This window comes from Montipora foliosa, unplaced genomic scaffold, assembly GCF_036669935.1.
Source record: "Montipora foliosa isolate CH-2021 unplaced genomic scaffold, ASM3666993v2 scaffold_425, whole genome shotgun sequence".
NCBI lineage: Eukaryota > Metazoa > Cnidaria > Anthozoa > Scleractinia > Acroporidae > Montipora > Montipora foliosa.
In genome coordinates, this window is record NW_027179729.1 from 1,335,001 (window position 1) to 1,357,500 (window position 22,500).

The 22,500-nt window shown below is 40.0% G+C and overlaps 2 protein-coding genes, 1 non-coding gene and 1 pseudogene across 3 annotated transcripts; 1 reads left to right on the forward strand and 3 right to left on the reverse strand.

Annotated features, from left to right (window-relative positions):
* Positions 1-17,772, forward strand: part of LOC137988669 (exonuclease 3'-5' domain-containing protein 2-like) — a 22,509-nt pseudogene extending 4,737 nt beyond the window's left edge.
* Positions 4,393-4,466, reverse strand: Trnac-aca (transfer RNA cysteine (anticodon ACA)). The gene has a single exon. It is a non-coding gene; the product is annotated as a tRNA-Cys (tRNA).
* A 151-nt stretch (positions 17,773-17,923) lies between the features above and the next one.
* Positions 17,924-18,400, reverse strand: LOC137988725 (uncharacterized). The gene has a single exon (XM_068834696.1). It carries the CDS (start codon positions 18,398-18,400, stop codon positions 17,924-17,926), a length of 477 nt encoding a protein of 158 aa, XP_068690797.1.
* Positions 18,401-19,425: 1,025 nt separating this feature from the next.
* On the reverse strand, positions 19,426-21,281 carry LOC137988726 (protein starmaker-like). Its single transcript, XM_068834697.1, has 3 exons — positions 21,105-21,281; positions 20,000-20,337; positions 19,426-19,957 (listed from the first exon to the last, which is right to left on the reverse strand). The coding sequence occupies exons 1-3, from the start codon at positions 21,279-21,281 to the stop codon at positions 19,426-19,428; spliced, it is 1,047 nt and encodes a 348-aa protein (XP_068690798.1).
* Between the last annotated feature and the right edge of the window lie 1,219 nt (positions 21,282-22,500).

The window sequence follows — 22,500 nt, forward strand, 5'->3', positions numbered from 1 at the left end:
TTTTAACATGTCTCAGTTGTTCGAAGACATCCAACACAGCTTGCACGGAATAGCCATTGCTCCTCGTGGTCCTTTAGTGAAAGTGACGCAATGGTGGCCTGCAAAGCCTTTAATATCTGGGAGGTCTGAAACCCAGTAAGTTTCTATGGTAACAAAACTGGTATGCTCATGTTGTGGAGCACATATACTAGAATCGTACTGCAAAGAATCAAGCACTTCTGATACAAATTGGCTGAGATATCTCTTTTCATCATATACAGTGTATGATCAAAATTTGGTTGAGTAATTGTGGTGTCATCACTTAGCTAATTTGCATATTTGAAAAACTTGAATATCTCTGGAACAAAAAGAGATATTTGAAAATAGTATTAAATTAAGCATTCTTTTTTTCATACAGACTACTGTAACATGTTTACATGTATCTCTTAAAATGGCTTACAGTGTAGATAGAAAAGAAGCACTTTGAGTTGCCCCCTTCTCAGAGATCTGCCATTGTGCTACATCCTCCACATGTATTCTAAAGGTACTTGTATGGAGTTATTTTTATGTGGTTTCTGGTAAATACATGCAAGTCTTACCTGGTTTACTTTACAGTTTCCAGAAGATGAGTCTTGATGCCTTAGCCAAGAAAATATTGGGTGTTAGAATGGATAAGTCCTGGAGAATTCGATGCAGCAACTGGGAAGCTGCAGAATTCAGCATACCGCAGATTGAATATGCCATGAATGATGCATTGGTTGCAAGTCATATCTTTCTTAGGTTGGTTAACATGAAGACAAGGCACAACAAGGATGAAAGAGGCATGTATGATTCACTTGTTTTTTGTCCAGTGAACGAGAACCATTTTGAAACTGAAAATGATTGGAATTCTCAAGGTGCTTGCCACAAGTTTGAACACACTGAACAGTCTTCTTGTGTATTGAACAATTCTGATGTGGAGAACAACAAAACAGATTTCACACTGAATCAGTCAGGAGACAGTCCAGAGCATTGCTTGCCTGACCAAGAACCAGCTTTCAAACAACATCTCAATACTTTTAGGTCAGAATCTTTGAAAAATAAGAATCCCACGCAGGAGGGTTTGAATTTTGGAAATATCAGTGATGATAAGTTTCTTCGTGACAGATTAGCATTAAAAGAAGCTTTGTGTGGTGATTCTAAAATTTGTTATGAAGCTACAGTAGATCTCAACAAGTTTGAGTCACCTGAGATGGAAGGATACCTTTTCATGGATGAGGTTACCAATTTTCTTAGAGACCCATGCTTTACTCAAAGAGCAGGCTCTCTGTGTCAGGGTGTGGTGGACATTGCATTCAGGGAAAAAAAAAAGAACTTTGTCTCAAACGATGAGGATGAAAAAGATGAATTTAGTTCTTGTAGTGCAGAGAAGCCTCCAAAGCCTTATAAAAAAAGGCACAACAAGAAAAACACCACTGTACATGAACTGCATGCTGGCAGCTCCTGATGGATCCAGACTTTGTACTCTGGATCGCAAGAAGGCGGACTGGTACATCGAGAGAGGAATAGGTATGATGTTCAGTTATTTCTTAGTTTTTAAGTTTAGATTTGGTCTTTATTCAAAACCTTGTGTTTGGAAAGGAAGCTGGCGTTGCACACTGTATGATGAAACTGAGCTTGTGTATGATTTCTTCAGACGTCTTTGGTTCTACCCGATCTCTTTATCTCAATGACAAAAAAGACAAATTTTTGAGAATTATTGTTATTGTTACTGTTCATTGTGGGATGCCTGCATCTTCCTTGTTAATGACTGGGACAAGTTCACTTAAACCATGTTTTCATGTACATGTACTTCTTCTTCATTCTGCTTGTAGAACTACTAAGCAGACAAGGAAATCTAGACAATCTCTCATCTATATTTTATGTTTAAATGGTCATGTACAATAATTTATTTTATTATTCAACTGTATTAGTTATTCTACAAAAAAACGCACGAACAACACACGTACAAAATTATTCCATGATATTGTACAGTCAGTTATTTGTACACTTGGTTATTGTACAGTAGAGAATTGGTTTGACTCGTTTAGTGTGCTGACGTTGCCCTGCATGCACAAATCTGTCACACGCTCTCGCTTGTTTACAATACATCTGCTAAAAAATTAGTGCAAAAAAGTTGTATAAGAAATAGCTTATTAGATGTTTTGGTGTGTAATATTGCTAGTATTTCTCTTCGTTGTTTGTGTTTTGACTCACCCTAGTGGGCTTGTCAAAATACAGCACAACTCGTAAAAATACTCAGCAGTACTACACACCAAAACATCTACATTTGTAATAATTAAGATACATGTATATGTATTATACAGAGAAAATTTCATTTAATATATTATGAGGTGGAAGCTTGTTGTTTTCTATGGATCATCCACTCAAGAACTTTGATCATCATCATCATCATCATCATCCGCCCTTGTCGTCTTTGACAACGAACGTCTTTATAGGCCTCCTCACAACGTTTCCATGTTTGCCATTGCTACGCTTAGCATTTGCAGTTGTTGCCTGTTACTTTTTGGGTGTTGTCATGTCAACACCCAAACGCTCTCTGTTACGTCTTAATCTGCTTCCTCTTGCAGTCCAAATTGTAGCATGGTACATCCACCTATTATCATTCCTTCGCCCTAGGAGACTGGCCCATTGCCATTTTAGTCTTGTGATAGTGGTCAGGAGATCTTGTAGACCCATTTATTCTCGGATTTCGCTTGCTGTTTTGTGATGTCACCAAGTAACATTGTGTGCTCTTTGTGTTGATCTCAGTTTCAGAGCTATCATTGCCCCTACTTTTATTTTGATGGGTGGAAACACAAATTGTGACACTGGAGACATGCAAAGTAATAATTTCTACGGGTAACCCAGTAAAAACTGAATCACTGATAGCTTTGTAGTAATAAATTCCCTTTTCCTGATTTCTCTGTTTCTCTCAGCCACCTCACCTTTGGAATACATTTTTTTTTCTTTTTAAACAAAATTAATGTAGAACAATTCTGGAAAAATGGTGAAGGCAACACAAAAAAATTAAGTATCCCCAGCTTTCTGTTTAAGCTGTTTTAGTTCATTTTGTGGAGTGTGGTGTTTTCAACTTGCAATAACTTCAAGTGCCCAAAAATTGGCTTCAAATTTTCCAGACCAGGAGACCCAGTAGATTTACAGCATAGCCATGATTGGATAGGGTTATTATTATTATTATTATTATTATTATTATTATTACTATTATTATTATTGTTATTACTATTATTATTATTATTATTATTATTATTATTCCACCTTCACAGGCTGATCTTTGCCACCATAAAAACCTGAGGATTATGTATCAAGTACAGTTCTCGGAATCCTTGCTGTTCCTAATAGTGCAGGCTTTTGTAGGAATGCTGTTCGGAGTGTAATGCCCAGTTTCCAGACCCAGTCGCCTAACTTTCTTGTTACTCCACCTAGGGCGCCAGCAGTAGACCAATTTTGATATAATTAATTGTAAGTTCTAAACAAAAGGCATCATCTCGAGTCTTTGGGAAATATATATAAGGATTTGGAGAAAGTGGGCTATTATAGGTATTACCCGAGCACTTTTCAAATTCCACATTCTCGTAATTTCTCTCTTCAAGCCTTGGTATTTTTCAACCTTCTCACCCTCTTTTTCACTGAGTCTTAAATCTCCAGGGATAGTGATGTCAACAATAAAGCAGTTCTTGTCTTCCTTATCGATGATTACAATGTCAGGCCTTCTAGCTCCAATAATGGTCACATTAGACACAGACATCCCACAAGATCTTGATTCTTCCATTCTCCACTGGACTCTCAGGTGTATGCTCATACCACTTTTTGTTCCACTCTAATCCGTATTTCTCACACAATTTCCAGTGGACTGCCTTCACAACATTGTCATATCTTCCTTTGTATTCCTTCTGAGCTAACTTTTTACACCCGCTCACAACATGATCGACATTCTCAACCTCTCACCTCATAATCTACACAAGGTGGCTGTACATATGTGATATTTAACAATTAGACAGGGCTATGGGTCAATAGCCCATGAGGCTATAAAAGCCAAATGGGCTATTGACCCAACTATTCACCCAACTAGTCAGACAGAAAAGGGAATAATATAAATTAAATTTTAGCAAATGCAAGTTGAAGAAATGTGTATTTGGGAATAAAATGAAAGAAAGCATCACGCTTTTCGCTACTCAAGGACTATTACTAATAGTCCTCTAGTAGCGTAGCCAATTAAAATGCAGTATTTGCATTAGTCCACTACATTTAGTTCTCCCATATTCTCCCATATTGTGTACATGTTATTATTATTATTATTATTATTGTGTTAACGATGAAACAACAACAATGATATTAAATGTAAGGAGAAATGTAGACTCGGAAAAATATCTGAGTCCCAGATGGGATTTGAACCCACGACCCTCCGTGATGTAGTCGGATGCTCTAACCACTGAGCTACTGGAGACTCCATGGTAAGCAAGGGTCAATTTGTGGGTCTCGAGTGGAACCGCATCGCGCGGCTACACAACCAAGTATTGACTGGCACATTTTGAAACTCACTAACAGCATCGCGCTGTCACATAAATGCATATCAAGATGCAGCCAACCAACCTCCAAAGTGAGTGTGTTAACATCGCCGCGCGATGTAGCCGCATCGCGCGGCTACACAGCCAAGTATTGACTGACACATTTTGAAACTCACTAACAGCATCGTGCTGTCACATTAATGCATATCAACTTATGATTATTATTATTATTATTATTATTATTATTATTATTATTATGTGTTTCCATCCACAGTGTACAATCACTGATGAATCCCTGTCTGAATGCAACAAGCAGTCTCAGCACTCCAGAACTCTTCTTAGGATTCTTACAATCCTAGCAAGAATGTCTTACGCACCATGCCCAAAGCCCACATTAATCATCTTCATGTACAGTGTAGCCCTCAAAATTCTCCGTAATTCTACCCAATGCTCCTATTACAACCAGAGTGACAGTCACTTTCTTCATTTTCCACAAGGCCTTCACCTTTACTGCAAGGTCTCGATACTCATTGATTTTTTCTTCCTCTTTCAGCAGGATGCGACTATCTCCTTGGCAAGCAACGTCAATTCTCTGACACACTCTCCTCTTCTTATCGACCACTACAATATGTGGTCTATTGCAAGGGAGCCAAAGTCCCAAAATATTCACATTCACTCAAGATGGCTGGCAGTTTCATCACTTTTTTTGCATAATCTGCAAAGCGAATCCTCTTGTGTGTTGTCAATTTTGGCCTCAATCACCTTTGTTTTCACAGATTGACTCTGTGCTGCCATTAAAGGACCTTTGGTCTGCTTCTTTAGGTGGCACTTCTGAAGCCACTTCCAACTTTTCTCACTCGCTGTTTCTTTCATCTCTCTCAGAAAATGTCCATGGAGCTTCTTCTCTGTCACCTCCTTGATCCGTTCTTCTGTCTACCTCTTCTTAAACTCATCACAACTTTCCTCTGCAGTATTCATTCTTCATTCCTTTCCATGCTGTAGACAGCAGGCTCTCTCCACTCCCAGCTACATAGCTTGTGAGCCCTATTGTTGCTTGGTCCACACAGACTTCTGTTGACACAAGTCATCTATTTAAACCACCTCTTTTTCTTGGCAGGTATAATTGTATTACGCTATCCCTTGGATGGAGCGCCCTGTGCGTAGTTAGTGTTTTCCGTGTTCTTTTGTCCAATGATCTCAACTCTTCTCGGGTCCATTCAATAAAACTTGCGGAGTACATATACCTTAGGAGAGAGACAGCCCATGATGTCACTCTTCTGAAGTATTCTTTCATTAGGCTGATCTTCATTTATTTTTGCTGGACCTCATCTGCCTCCAGGAAACCCAAGTATTTATAACTGGCTCCCTCTTCCAGATTCTTGATTCTTAATTCCCGCGGATTTGACAATCTTTCCTCTATGTACTACCAACTTTGCACATTTTGTCACCCTAAAGTCCATCTCTATTATCCGCACTGAACACTCGGACAGGATTCACCAGGATTCCAAACCTTTTTTAGACTTTGCATACAGCTTAAGATCATTCATGTAAAGTAGATGGTTCACTTGTTTGCCTTTGAGGTAATATCTGTACTTGGTCTTCCTGAGCAGTAGTCTTAACGGTATCATCGAGGCCACAAACAACAGAGGTGATAGGGAATCTCCTTGGAATATACCCCTCTTGATCTCAATTTCACCTCTCATTGTTGAGGAAGAATACAGCTTGATCCTCCATTTCTCCATACTGTTGGAAAGAAGCCTCTTCACGACGTTGTCTGCTATCCCAAACATGTCTAGACATTCCTTTATCTAAGAGTGTGGTAGCATGTCGTACGCCTTTTGACAGCCGATCCAAGCCATAAAAAGGTTCTTCTGGCCAGCTAGCATTCTGCATAATTAGCTTGTCTGTAAACAGGAGATTGTGGGTCCCTCTAGATCTTTTGCGGCTCCTTTTTGCACCTCAGGTAAAAGCTTTCAGTCGTCTAGGTACCAGTAGGCATCTTCAGCTATAATGCCAGTTAGTAATTTCCACATCAATGGAGGACGTGATGAGCCTGAAGTTGTGCGCTACACTACCCAAACTTACTTCCTTGATGAACAGAGAGTTCTTCCATTGGTCATCCATAAGGGCACTTTTTACTGCCTCCAAACAAGGGTTGAGTTGTTCAACCAATCTGTCATGAACGCTTTTAAAGTTCTTCAGCAGAATCCCTGGACCAAGTCAGGGTTGGGAGATTTCCAATTAGGAACCTTGTTAAGAATCATCCTAAGCTTGTCCATATTGATTGCTATATCCTCCTGGCAGAGCATATCTCCTCACTCCTCAAATCCCTCGTTTCGCATTATTCTTGTGCACACTTAAGTGTCACTCCAAATTCTATTCCAGAACTCTCTCGACTCTTCTGGATTGGGATGTACTTGTTTCTAATCTGCTTCATTGTCGAGCTCATAATAAAAACTAATTAAAGTTGTTATTATTATTATTACAATTATAATAATGATTATTATTTTAAATAGGACACCTTACAAGCCTCGATCCTTACACAGTCCAGCTAAATTTTGAACCTGCGGGAAGACCAGGCACAGAAGACTATTATTACCTCAATTTCAAAGACAATGTTTGTGTTGTGTGTGGAAGTGATGAAAGTTATATGAGGAAGAATGTTGTTCCTCATGATTACCGCCGTCACTTTCCACTTGTGATGAAAGATCATCACTCACATGATATTCTATTGACATGTCCAAAGTGTCACTGCCTGGCTAATCACCATGATGACCAACTCAGAAAGGAACTGGCGATCAAGTATAATGCACCACTGGGTAAGTTCATATTCTACGATTAATGTAGTATATGGTTACTATGCATGCTCTGTAATGAAGCTCCTGCACAGAAATTCTTTTGGCTTGTCACACAATCTTTTCTCCTCAACAAGCAAGATTTGTTGGAGAGGAAAGGTTGCTACTGTTGGTCTGCTTAACTTGCATGTACATTAAGTTTTTCTGTTTGATTAAAATTAGCTGCTGGGCACATGAGTCATTAAGTATTTGTTAAAGCCTTATTTGGCGAGTTCCAACATTGACATCCACTGTTCGGTAAAGAAGGTATTTTAAGGTCAAACTGCTTGTGTGCTCAACTGAGTGCATTTAGATGTGCCAGTTCAATCATTGGGAGTTTCATAATGTTAATAAACAAATGTCCTTGTTCCCTTGAATTTCCAAAGGCAGGAAATCTTTTGAAAACATTTGAGTCCGTGGAAGAGTAGTTGCCACAAATCTGAGATGACTAAGCAGATGAGGCAAATACTGGTCCGACATGTATCTAGAAAATGTTTAAAATATGTTGGAGTTGCACACACTTCGAAGCCTTTGCCCATTGCCCATTTTTAACTGGAAAATTACAAAGCCATTTCAGAGTTATTGGAGGGGAGCTGGCTGTCACTCCTATGGTTCCGTCCATCAGATCGTGTTGATTTTTTTTATGTTAGCCCCCTGACTTGTGCATAGTGCTTGCGCATACATTAGGGTTTTGTGAGGCACTAATGGAGGACAGTCAAGTCAGTCATGGAGCCGGGTGAGAAACCGTCTTATGGTACATGACTTTGGCTTGCTGCTAGACCATACTAAAATACTAGGCCACCAAAAGTGTATCGTAGGTGTAAATACTCTCGATCTAACTTCCTTTCAATCAAGAGACTATCTACTATTCTCAGGGTTATTTTCAGTTTTTAGCAGTAGAATCAAACACAATAAAATTATGCCTTTTTGAGTTGTACAATGAAAAACTAATAGACTATATAGGAGGTAGTATACGGAAAATGAATGTGCAATTCTCAAGAGCGGCAAAAAATTACCATAGTGACGAAGAAAGAAATTATAACCGAATGTCATCTATTATCACCTTATTAATTATTTTTGATGGACCAAGGGGGTAAGATTAACAAATTGATGTCAGTTTTTCATGCATCTGTCCTGTTATTGATCATGACTTTGGTCATAACATTGTCAAAGTAGCTGTGGATCCACGAGGCGATAGCTGATTGGATCCGCAGACTACTTTGACAATGTTGTGACAAAATTCATTGTCAATAAGAGGGCAGACGCTTGAAAAACTGACATCAATTTGTTTTGTACAAATTCGTTTCTTTTTTTTATTAATTATAATAATTCAGGTTGAGTTAACATGCGTGCTGCACACTAACACACTAGTGTGCTGTGTCCTCTCCCACGCTAGGTTTCATTAATAATTAACACGCTTTCCGTGTTTGCGTGCTCACGCTGTATTGTTTCAAGTGTGTTACATGAAACAAAAGCATAAGCTCATTAATGTGTGCTTTAGTGTGCTCAGCAAGCGTGTTTTAGTCAGTTTCTATCGTTTTCAAGTGGAAGCTTGTTGTGAGCGTGCTATCACCTTTGTCCCTAAAATCATATGGAGGGTCACAATTTAGTATAAATACACAGGTGATTATACAAAATCGCGCGCTCTCATTGGCTCGCTATCTTGGATTATCAGCTGATAATCACCTCGACACACAAAATGGCTGCCAGTAGTCATTTTGCCACTGTAAGTGAAGATGATTTTAGCGTTGAAATGTTTTTTTTTTTTTCTCTTTTTTGAAATAATCACCTGTGTATTTATACTAAAGCAATTATTCGCCTCAGGCTCAGTGATTATTGGTGAATATTCACCTCGACTTCGTCTCGGTGAATATTCACCAATAATCACTTCGCCTTCGGCGAATAATTGTTAAATAAACTATGTGTAAATGCTTTGAGTAGTGTGAATAAGACATTAGAATTAGAATTAGAAGTTAGAATTAACAAAATTGTTGCTATAATTGCAGTATGTGCCATTTTGCGGTCACAGTTTTCGTACACCATAGGTCCACTTCCTGTGTGTGCTACCTAACCTACTACAGGACTATTAAAGAGTAACTTAATACTCATCTTTGTAACAGCCCCACACTCTTATTGTTGAATAATATTGCCATTGACCAATGAATAAGTGCAAACCACCTAGTTTCCAAGGTCTCTTCTCCTTCTCTTGGGAAAGGGGAGAGGATAGACCCTGGGAACGAGGCTCAACATTTTCACCTTTCATACTACGAAAACCACCGTTCTGTGGAATGGGTCTGAATTATTGAGTGACTGCCACTTCAGTTAAACATTTGGATGAAATTCCTTTCTGACGGTGTGCTTTCGCCGTTAAGGTGTACCGAAACAGAACAATGGAAAGATATGTTTTGTTCTTGTCCAGCGAAGAGGTTGCAAGTGCAACCACGGTCTCGCTGTTACTTCGAGTGTAAGTTTTGTTTGCTGTTTGCTCAAGGATTTGAACTATTTACAAGTGAAAGTGGGCGGGGCAGTGACTCAGTAAGTCGGGCCCATTCCACAGATCAGTGGTATTCGTAGCAATTAATTTTCCGAGTTCAGTGACTCATAGCCACTTTGATTTTTCGTTTTTTTTAAAGGAAATGCTGCTGTGTGTCGACTTGTGGAAGATCCAGTTCTAAGGAAAGTGAAGTCAGCTGCAAGAGCTTTAAATTATGCCGGTAACAAAATACCAGAGGACACACGCCAGGAACTGTCAATAATTGTGCAGAAATACTTCAATGCACCCGTTTTAACTCAAGAAATCATCATGCAGGCTGCAGCAATGGAAACCCGTAAGGAAAATGCTAATTTTGTGTCACATGGACGTGAAGTGGTGAAAAGAGTTCGTGAAGAAGGGAAACTACTGGAATTTGAAAAGATGTGGAGAAAGCACTTTGTTGATACCATGCACCCAAAGTACCTCCCACCTTTATGGTTGGTGGATCATCGTCACGAAGCTTTGAAAGAAAAATTAGGGGTCGGTAATGACTCTTTGTAATTCCATCTTTAAGTTCTCTTTACGTAATTAATTTTCTCTAAAGGCTGTGATTGTTTTGTTATGTATCAATCAATTCCAAGAGGGCCCATCCTCCCTCTCCCACCCCCTGGCAAACCCTTGGGCATTTGACCTTTACAAAATGATATGATCAACTCCCCCCCCCATGTTGCCAGTTTACACCGTCACCACTTTAGTGCCTCACACAAAGCGTGAAATACCCCACCCTCCGTGCAAGAAGCAAGTTTGGCCGTTCTTATGAAACGTTTATTATTATTTTTTAATTTTATTTGATCAGTTAACCGTTGATGTTAAACTTGCGTCAATAGTCATTCCAGAAGGATTCACCTACTGTAGTTTTGACAAACTGATGTTTCAATAATATGTAAACAAATACGATTGATGAACAATCGAGCAAATCGATGAAGCATGCCGTCACGACATACTGATGATATAAAACGGCAAAAATGAAGAAAAAGGTCAAGATTACTTACCTTTCAATAAAAGTTCAACAAAGCTTAATAGCGCCCACAAACGCTTTACGGTTGGATTTATCCTCATTCGAGACTTTAACGGAATTTTTTCGTAAAAAAAGAAGTAAAGACAAGCTACCGCTCGGTACAAAGTACGGGTTTTCTTTCGTGTCAAATTCCCCACTATGCAGAGCTATCCTCTTGTCAAATGCCCGGGGTATGCCTGGGGGTGGGGGGTGGGGGCTACATTAGCCGTATATAGGGCTTGCGAAAACTGTATTGAAAATTGTGATTATATAAAGACGAAAAATGAGAAGGTTATAAATTTATGCTTAACTGAAGATTTAACTTATTTGGCTCCTAAAGTCGTTAATGTTTTATTGTTTATTGGAAGATATGTTTCAGTTTGATTTTGTTTTCTATCAATTGGTATTCTCGTGAAGCTGTTGAAAACTGGACTTACAGACACCAAATCTAAATTTTTTCGTAACCGTTCCCTTCATCTAAATCCAAAATTCCAATTGAACTATAGCAGCGCAAAGAATCCCTTCGTAATGAATATTTTTGTGTATTTATCTCGTTTCCTGGTAAATGATCTCTTTACAATTTTCCATACGTATTATCACTTCACCCGACGGTTTCAGGCCTCAAGCACCTTCGGAATCTAATACTCAATACTCAACTAAACACTCGAAGTGATCCGACGATCGATCAAAACTCAGAGTAAGTCCCTCTTCACACATGACTTTCTTCCCACCACACGTAATTATGCTAATTTATATCAAATCTATTTCAAACACAGAGGGATTCAAACTAAACACTTGACTGAAGTTCGTAACGACATAAACAGAAAAAGGAGAGGTTTCATCATTGTCTATTTTGTAATCCTTAATGTTCAGCTATGTTTTCTTGTTCAGCGTTTACCCCAAAGGTAATTGGAAAATTGATGTTCCTGTTCTGACCTTCATTTACTCCTAGTCCAGCTTTTACAGGATACAACTTCTTCAAGGGTCTTGTTACATTGATTACTCGATCTAGCTCCTCTACGAGTTCTCACAACTGCTGCATCGGTGAAATCCATCTCGTCCTGTGATGAGGGATTTGACCACTCCCATATTCCAAAATAGTCTCGGCGTCCTGTTCTTGTGAATGTAAACGACGTCTCTTACATTGACGGTTGGTTGTCTGTTTTTCAGTTGGCAATTATGATGGACACGTAACTCTGTCAAGTATTCCTTCTGCCAACGTCTCCAAAACTGCGAAAGAACAGTTGTCAGATACTTCGGACGCCTTGGCAATTCACCTCTAGTCTGAGGCGCTTCCGAGGGAGTTTTCTCTGCCTTACTCAACAGGCGACTACCAATCATCAATTGTGACGGTGTCAAAAGACTTCGTAATTCATCATCCATGTACGTGAGAGGTCGTGAATTGAGTATTCACTCTATTTCCACAACAACAGAGAGCAATTCTTCGTAGCTGACTCTCGCAGTTCCTAAGGTTTTCTTGAGACAGCGTTTAGTTGATCTAACGAGACGTTCAAAAAATCATGCCTATTACGGAGCTAACGCGACGATAAGTTACCATTGTATGCAGTGGTCTGCTGGCAACTTCTTCAGCTCTTTGCTCTTGAAAGTGGATCCATTATCTGACACTACAAGATTTGGAACACCACGTCTGGCAATAAACCTTTAAAACTTCTCACGAAAGCTTTGGTTGTCAGCCTCGGGACGAAGTTGAGATGAACTGGCGCATGTCTATAAAGGCCCGTTTAAACGGTTTCAACATTTGCTTCAACATGTTTTCAACAATTTGTTGAACCCAATGTTCGGTGTGTTTGAACACGTCGTCCAACATTGTTGAAAGCGTAAAAAATGTTGAAAGCTTGTTCAAAGCGTGTTGAATCAAGTTTAAATCGGTTTAGACTTTCATTCAACATCGATTTAACTTTTCCTTTGTTCCCGAAAATGTTGAATGGTGTTGAAGCCCTTTGAACAGTCTGTTCAACAGTTGTAGAACAAACGCATGCGCACATCAGACCGCAAAAGACAACATGGCGTAGTTTATCTGGACGAGAGAGACTGGTTTCTAGACCCTAGTTCCTCACAATCAAATTTCACTAAAGTGTTGGTTCTTTGGTTGGCACAATGTTGGAACCATTTCAACTTTGTTTTTGCGTCCAACATTTGCCCAACATCCGTTCAACTTTTGTTGAACGAATGTTGGTCAAATGTTGAAACAATTTAAACGGGCCTTAACACAATGTATGCCTTGTTCATATCATCCTCTTGTCATAAACGTCCTTGACATAAACGGGGCCCGCAATGTCAACTCCTGTACTTGTAAATGCAAATTCGTGGGACAATCTCAACCTGGGAAGCTGAGAGGTAGTTGGCATTCCATATGGACGACCTTCAAGTTTCTTGCACAATACACACTTGTTGATTATGCTCTTAACCGTTTGTCTGCCGTTCTCAATCCAATACCTTGACTTAACTTGACCCAAGGTCTCTGCCACTCCATTGTGCATCACTTGATCATGACACTTAAGGACGGTGCCTACTATTTCAAAGGTACATGTATTTTTGCGCGGTTTACTGAATATGCTGGAAAAGCAGATCTTAACAAATGATATTAAAATCCAAAAAGAAAATTGGAGGTAACCATGCTTTTTTCGATGATAATCAATCGACAATATTTGTAGAAAGCTTTGGCGTTCTTTTGCAAATTGAAGCTTAATGATCTCTGAAAAATGCATGGTTACCCCCAATTTTCTTTTTGAATACCAAGAGCATATGCTAAATTCTGCTTTCTCCGAATAGTTTTGAACCGCACAAAATTATTCCTGTATTAATAAGCACCGCTGATAGGAAATCCGAGTGTCTTGAGATGCGCATAACATATGCGCCATAACAATAGTAGGCACCGTCATTAAGAATCACCAACTTAGTGAATTAATGACTTCTCAGCAACAGCATCGGAAATCGTGTATCGTACAGTAGGGAAGACATGCCATTCTTCCTTGACATCGTAGTATCCCTTCGTCTTGATAAAGGCCTAATGATGACTTCATCTGTGGATACTTGTCGCTTTTTAGGATCTCTTGCTGATCGTGCCTAATCCACAATGTCTCTGCTTGTCTGTACAATTTCGTAAAATCTTCTTCCGTTCCTTCCCTGGACCTCGTCTTCTTCAATTTCTCAGTAAACAACAGCATAAGCCTTTTTAAAGAACTGTAATTCTCAGGATTGATTAAGTTATCTAGACTCGGTTCTTCTTCCTTCCCTTCAACGAACGTGGTGACTAAGCTGAAAACAGGTGGTTTAGAGGATTTCAGTTCGCTCAACTCTTCTCTGACTGGTACAACTGTCGGTTGAACTGGCCACTGCTCACTACTCTTAGACAGGAAGTCGGGTCGATGTAACCACAAGCTGCTTTCTTTCAATTCAGTAGACTTTATTCCTCTGGACGCTATGTCAGCTGGATTGTCTGCTTTGGAAAAGTACCTCCACTGCTCAGGGGGTGAATTCCTTCTCGATTCTCGACAAACGGCTTGGACTTCTTGCTAGTGTTTGTGATTCACCACAGTGAAATCATAGAATCTGTCCAGTTAAACAAATCGCCAATTCTTACATCGTCTAATGCTTGAGACACACTCTTCAACAATCTGGACACAGTTAAGTTGGACATCAAGTCCAGAGGAGGGATAGTTTGTTTAGCTAATGGTGCAACTCTTGTCTGCGAAGGTACTATCTGACATTCCACCCTTGCCTCATATTCTACTCTAATGTAGACCACAGCTCCATAAGCCTTTCCGATGCATCAGCAAAACAGTGTAGTTGGACTGACTTGACCTTGCCTCCATTCAATCCCTCAGCATAACATCTCTTAAAGCTCACTCTTCAAGCCTGTCTCAAATCCGATAGAGTCGCCAGGCGTTGGTGATTGAGTTCAGCTTCAACCAACTCGTCCCAGTCTTTTCCAGCCTTGCAAAGTTTCTGACACATCATTTCGAATGGAAGAATGACTGGAGCTATCAATCCCAAGGGGTCAAAAAATCTTGTAGCTGTACTGAGAATCAATCTTCTTGTTGCTAGTTGGGCATCTGCATCTCCTAATGTCTTGTTCAAATCGTAAATCAGTTCATCTTGGGCTGGGTTCAATCTCGACCCCAGAGCTCATCTCTTGACTGAGGGAGGGAAAGTCTCAAGGGAACCCTGAAACAAAGTGTCCTCTCAATGATTTTCGTGAAGAACAATCAAAAGCGTCTCTAATTGGTGCATTCATGTTAGCACGAGGAGTGAGCTGGCGTCGTAAGGTTCAAATAGCCAATTTGTGGCTAAGAATCTAACGGTGTTCTCCTACATAGAGTTTTCTAGAGCCTTGGGTCGATCTAAGGCTCTGGTGGCGAGAATGGGGTTGGGTTCCAAAGCATTCCCAAAACCTTTTGCTCGTTTTCTGTGCTTTGTGTTGAAACTGATGTAGAGAAGCTTTCGTCTTCATCTTCAACTCTAGCTCTATTGCTCTTTTCAAAAACCTCACTGAAAGCTTCATTTTTTTTCCAGTAATCTCAGCACACTTTCTGAATTGCTACTCCACTTTCTCATATTGAAGCCGCCTGACTTAAGACAGAGCTTTATCTCCTTAGACCATTTGATCGTACTATCCATGTCGCCATTTCCAGAGACATAGTCATCAACATATAAAGTCTTCAACAGCTCTCTTGCAAGTGCACTGTAAACTGGCAAACATGTGTTCAAATGGTGTCTGATTATGTCATTTAGAATGAAAGGACTGAAGTTTACACTAAACTCCACAGGTGCAAAACATAGTGCCATGACCTCCGGACTTTCCTTGTTTGGATCTTTGACCCATAAAAATCTCACAAAGTCCCTGTGTTCATGGTCAATCTCAATGTTCAAAAATGCCTTCTCAATGTCTTCATGTACTCTGAACCTCAGCAAAATGTCAAATAACAAGGGATTAAGAGGAAGGTCCAATGTAGAGACAGTCATTTAAACAAGGCTCAAACACTTTAGATGAGGCATCATATACAACTCCCCCCTTTAGTTGTATTTCTGTCACGTCTCACAACTCTCCTGTGTGGAAGGTAGTGCACATCTTCAGACGGTGATATTTGATCATGTGGTACCATTTCAACCACACCACTGTGCATTTTCTCTCTGATCACATCATCATACTGCCTTAGAATTTCTGGTTGGTTCTTGAGGTTACTTAATTGTTGTTGTCAGTCTACGCAATGCCACCGTATAATTGTCTGGTAACATGACCTGGTATCTCTTTCCAGTAAATGTGATGTCATTTGAAAACTTGTCATAGACTGAAGTTTCATGTCCCTTAATGCCCAAAGTTTCTAAGTCCCAAAATTTCTGCAGATCATCGTTTATATCACTTAGCTCTGTGGACTCTATCTTTAACACATGCGTTGAACTCCAATTCACTGTGCATGACCTTGTCAACTTTGAGCTCACAGTTGGTCCTGACAAAACCCAACCAAATTGGTTGCAAGGCCTACTGGTCCATAGGGATCTCCCTTAATGATATTCCCAGTGAAGAAAGACCGGTAATAATCTGTTCCTATCAGCACATCAATACGGACAGAATCACTTGTATCACATGCAAGTTGTAGACCCTGCAATGCAAGTAGGCCAATTTTTAGTCAACAGAAATTCTTTTGGTCAATCGAGGGACACATACTTGGGAATGAAACGAAAGTCCGATTTTATTTTACCTTTAACTCCGAGAGAGGCCCAAACAATGACCACCCAACCAATTCTAATTCCTTTTTTGTCTGTTTGGTGCCAATTACCCCTTGGTTGGAAGGAAAAGAGTTGACGACAAAGAATTTTCAAATTTTCTAGGACGACTGTTTTCTTTATTCCTCGCCCACAAAAGAGACTAGTAGTGAAAACAAGTTCGTTTTTGTCGTACTTCAGTTTGTGTGGTATCTGAAAACGGACCAATGTTGAAATGTCAGCTTTTCTCTACAGTGGTCAATTTTTAAAAGATCATTCAGCATTCCGGCACATGTGGATGCTGAATAGGTCATTTCCGAGTTCATGTTTGCCTCCTCTTCAAAGCGAGTCTAACTGCGAAGTTTTTGTGATGGTAATAAAGTTCTACTTTACATAAGAATGAAAAATAATTTAAGAACGGTGCCTACCATTGTTATTGTGCATACATTCTGCGCATCTCAAGATACTCGGATTTCCTATGGATAGTGCTTATTAATACAGGGATATTTTTGCACGGTTCAAAACCATGCGGAGAAAGCAGAATTTTGCAAGTGCTCTTGGTATCCAAAAAGAAAATTGGGGGTAACCACGCATTTTTCAGAGATCATTAAGCTTCACTTTGGAAAAGAATGCCATACATTGCTTTGTCTTTTAAAGATTTTTTTAAATATTGTTGATTAATTATCTTTGAAAAATGCGTGGTTACCCCCAATTTTCTTTTTGGATTTCAATAACACTTGTTAAGATCGGCATTTCCCGCATATTCAATAAACCGCGCAAAAATACCTTTGAATTAGCAGGCACAGTCCTTAATTAGTTTTCATTCAGATGTGAAGTTAGACTCGCTCTGAAGAGGAGGCAGACATGAACTCGGAAATGGCCTCTTGAAACTGCTTTGTTTAGATTTTGGAGTTGTAACTTACAGTGAAATCACATCATCATGTATAGATTTTTTTCAAAATGGCGGCCAAATTAAGTATTCTTCTATGTTAATGCTAATAAGCTTTCCTTGCCTCGCTACAACGAGCAAATTTCCAAGAAAATATTTGTTTCAAAATGAGGGCAAGAGGTCTAATTAACATAAATACAAAAGAATGAAAGTGGTCTGTAGAGAACTGTAAAGAACACAACTTCGCATTAAAAGTTTCATCGTGAGTTTCAAATTTATTTTAATGGTGTTACTATCACGAAGCTATGGAAATGTAAAAAATTTCCTTGTTTCCAGTTGGGCTTCTTTAACTCCTCGCGGAATTCGTTTTCCTCATCAGGTCTTCAACTAGTATTCGATTCCCTGTCATCTCCGTCGTTAGCCTGCAAACGCAGACGTATTTCCCAATCGTTTCTCTTCCCCGTTTCTCACTCCACTCTTCATAAACAGAGTTTTCCTTGCCAGGTTTCCGACCAGTATTTGATTCCTCGCCATCTTGGTCGTCTGACTCTTCATAAATATCGCTTTCCTTATCAGGTCTCCAACCAGTGTTCGATTCCCTGTCATTACGGTCGTCTCACTCTTCATAACTATCGTTTTCCTCATCAGGTCTGTGACTAGTATTTGATTCCTCACCATCTCGGTCGTCTGACTCTTCATAAATATCGTTTTCCTTATCAGGTCTCCGACCAGTATTCGATTCCCTGTCATCTCGGTCATCTGACTCTTCATAAAAATCGTTTTCCTCATTTGGTCTCCAACCAGTATTTGATTCCTTGTCATTTCAGTCGTCTGCCTCTTCATAAATAACGTTTTCCTCATCAGGTCTCCGACCAGTATTCGATTCCCTGTCATCTCGGTCGTCTGACTCTTCATAAATATCGTTTTCCTTATCAGGTCTCCGACCAGTATTCGATTCCCTGTCATCTCGGTCATCTGACTCTTCATAAATATCGTTTTCCTCATCAGGTCTCCAACCAGTATTTGATTCCTTGCCTTCTCGGTCGTCTGACTCTTCATAAATATCACTTTCCTTGTCAGGTCTCCAACTAGTGTTCGATTCCCTGTCATTTCGGTCGTTTGACTCTTCATAAATATTGTTTTCCTCATCAGGTCTCCGACAAGTATTCGATTCCCTGTCATCTCGGTCGTCTGACTCTTCATAAATATCGTTGTCCTTATCAGGTCTCCAACCAGTATTCGATTCCCTGTCATCTGGGTCGTCTGACTCTTCATAAATATTTTTTTCCTTATCAGGTCTCCAACCAGTGTTCGATTTCCTGTCATCTCGGTCGTCTTACTCTTCATAAATATTTTTTTCCTTATCAGGTCTCCAACCAGTATTTGATTCCTCGCCTTCTCGGTCGTCTGAGTCTTCATAAATATCGCTTTCCTTATCAGGTCTGCGACTAGTATTTGATTCGTCGCCATCGCGGTCATCTGACTCTTTATAAATATCCCTTTCTTTATCATGTCTCCAACCAGTGTTCGATTTCCTGTCATCTCAGTCGTGTGACTCTTCATAAATATCGTTTTCCTTATCATGTCTCCGACTAGTATTTGATTCCTTGCCATCTCGGTCGTGTGACTCTTCATAAATATCGTTTTCCTCATTAGGTCTCCAACCAGTGTTCGATTTCCTGTCATTTGGGTCGTCTGACTCTTCATAAATATCGTTTTCCTTATCAGGTCTCCAACCAGTGTTCGATTTCCTGTCATCTCAGTTGTCTGACTCTTCATAAATTTCGTTTTCCTTGTCAGGTCTCCAACCACTATTCGATTCCTCTTCATCTCGGTCGTCTGACTCTTCATAAATATCCTTTTCCTCATCAGGTCTCCGACCAGTATTCGATTCCTCGCCATCTCAGTCGTCTGACTCTTCATAAATATCGTTTTTTCTTATCAGGTCTCCAACCAGTATTTGATTCCCTGTCATTTCGGTCATCTGACTCTTCATAAATATCGTTTTCCTCATCAGGTCTCCAACCAGTGTTCGATTTCCTGTCATCTCGGTCGTCTGAATCTTCATAAATATCGTTTTCCTTATCAGGTCTCCAACCAGTAATCAATTCCCTGTCATCTCGGTTGTCTGACTCTTCATAAATATCATTTTCCTCATCAGGTCTGCGACCAGTATTCGATTCCTCGCCATCTCGGTCGTCTGACTCTTCATAACTATCGTTTTCCTTATCAGGTCTGTGACTAGTATTTGATTCCTCACCATCTCGGTCGTCTGACTCTTCATAAATATCGTTTTCCTTATCAGGTCTCCGACCAGTATTCGATTCCCTGTCATCTCGGTCATCTGACTCTTCATAAATATCGTTTTCCTCATCAGGGCTCCGACCAGTATTCGATTCCCTGTCATCTCGGTTATGTGACTCTTCATAAATATCTTTTTCCTCAGTTGGTCTCCAACCAGTATTTGATTCCTTGTCATTTCAGTCGTCTGACTCTTCATAAATATCATTTTCCTCATCAGGTCTCCGACCAGTATTCGATTCCCTGTCATCTCGGTCGTCTGACTCTTTATAAATATCATTTTCTTCATCAGGTCTCCGACCAGTATTCGATTCCCTGTCATCTCGGTCATCTGACTCTTTGTAAATATCGTTTTCCTCATCAGGTCTCCAACCAGTATTTGATTCCTCGCCTTCTCGGTCGTCTGACTCTTCATAAATATCACTTTCCTTGTCAGGTCTCCAACTAGTGTTCGATTCCCTGTCATTTCGGTCGTTTGACTCTTCATAAATATCGTTTTCCTCGTTTGGTCTCCAACCAGTATTTGATTCCTTGTCATTTCAGTCGTCTGACTCTTCATAAATATCATTTTCCTCATCAGGTCTCCGACCAGTATTCGATTCCCTGTCATCTCGGTCGTCTGACTCTTCATAAATATCGTTGTCCTTATCAGGTCTCCAACCAGTATTTGATTCCCTGTCATCTGGGTCGTCTGACTCTTCATAAATATTTTTTTCCTTATCAGGTCTCCAACCAGTGTTCGATTTCCTGTCATATGGGTCATCTTACTCATCATAAATATTTTTTTCCTGATCAGGTCTCCAACCAGTATTTGATTCCTCGCCTTCTCGGTCGTCTGAGTCTTCATAAATATCGCTTTCCTTATCAGGTCTGCGACTAGTATTTGATTCCTCTCCATCGCAGTCATCTGACTCTTTATAAATATCCCTTTCTTTATCATGTCTCCAACCAGTGTTCGATTTCCTGTCATCTCAGTCGTCTGACTCTTCATAAATATCGTTTTCCTTATCATGTCTCCGACTAGTATTTGATTCCTTGCCATCTCGGTCGTGTGACTCTTCATAAATATCGTTTTCCTCATTAGGTCTCGAAGCAGTGTTCGATTTCCTGTCATCTCGGTCCTCTGACTAGTCATAAATGTCGCTTTTCTTATTAGGTCTCCGACCAGTATTCAATTCCTTGCCATCTCAGTCGTCTGACTCTTCATAAATATCGTTTTCCTTATCAGGTGTCCAACCAGTATTTGATTCCCTGTCATTTCGGTCGTCTGACTCTTCATAACTATCGTTTTCCTTACCAGGTTTCCAACCAGTATTCGATTCCCTGTCATTTGGGTCGTCTGACTCTTCATAAATATCGTTTTCCTTATCACGTCTCCAACCAGTGTTCGATTTCCTGTCATCTCAGTTGTCTGACTCTTCATAAATTTCGTTTTCCTTGTCAGGTCTCCAACCACTATTCGATTCCTCTTCATCTCGGTCGTCTGACTCTTCATAAATATCCTTTTCCTCATCAGGTCTCCGACCAGTATTCGATTCCTCGCGATCTCAGTCGTCTGACTCTTCATAAATATCGTTTTTTCTTATCAGGTCTCCAACCAGTATTTGATTCCCTGTCATTTCGGTCGTTTGACTCTTCATAAATATCGTTTTCCTCGTTTGGTCTCCAACCAGTATTTGATTCCTTGTCATTTCAGTCGTCTGACTCTTCATAAATATCATTTTCCTCATCAGGTCTCCGACCAGTATTCGATTCCCTGTCATCTCGGTCGTCTGACTCTTCATAAATATCGTTGTCCTTATCAGGTCTCCAACCAGTATTCGATTCCCTGTCATCTGGGTCGTCTGACTCTTCATAAATATTTTTTTCCTTATCAGGTCTCCAACCAGTGTTCGATTTCCTGTCATATGGGTCATCTTACTCATCATAAATATTTTTTTCCTGATCAGGTCTCCAACCAGTATTTGATTCCTCGCCTTCTCGGTCGTCTGAGTCTTCATAAATATCGCTTTCCTTATCAGGTCTGCGACTAGTATTTGATTCCTCTCCATCGCAGTCATCTGACTCTTTATAAATATCCCTTTCTTTATCATGTCTCCAACCAGTGTTCGATTTCCTGTCATCTCAGTCGTCTGACTCTTCATAAATATCGTTTTCCTTATCATGTCTCCGACTAGTATTTGATTCCTTGCCATCTCGGTCGTGTGACTCTTCATAAATATCGTTTTCCTCATTAGGTCTCGAAGCAGTGTTCGATTTCCTGTCATCTCGGTCCTCTGACTAGTCATAAATGTCGCTTTTCTTATTAGGTCTCCGACCAGTATTCAATTCCTTGCCATCTCAGTCGTCTGACTCTTCATAAATATCGTTTTCCTTATCAGGTGTCCAACCAGTATTTGATTCCCTGTCATTTCGGTCGTCTGACTCTTCATAACTATCGTTTTCCTTACCAGGTTTCCAACCAGTATTCGATTCCCTGTCATTTGGGTCGTCTGACTCTTCATAAATATCGTTTTCCTTATCAGGTCTCCAACCAGTGTTCGATTTCCTGTCATCTCAGTTGTCTGACTCTTCATAAATTTCGTTTTCCTTGTCAGGTCTCCAACCACTATTCGATTCCTCTTCATCTCGGTCGTCTGACTCTTCATAAATATCCTTTTCCTCATCAGGTCTCCGACCAGTATTCGATTCCT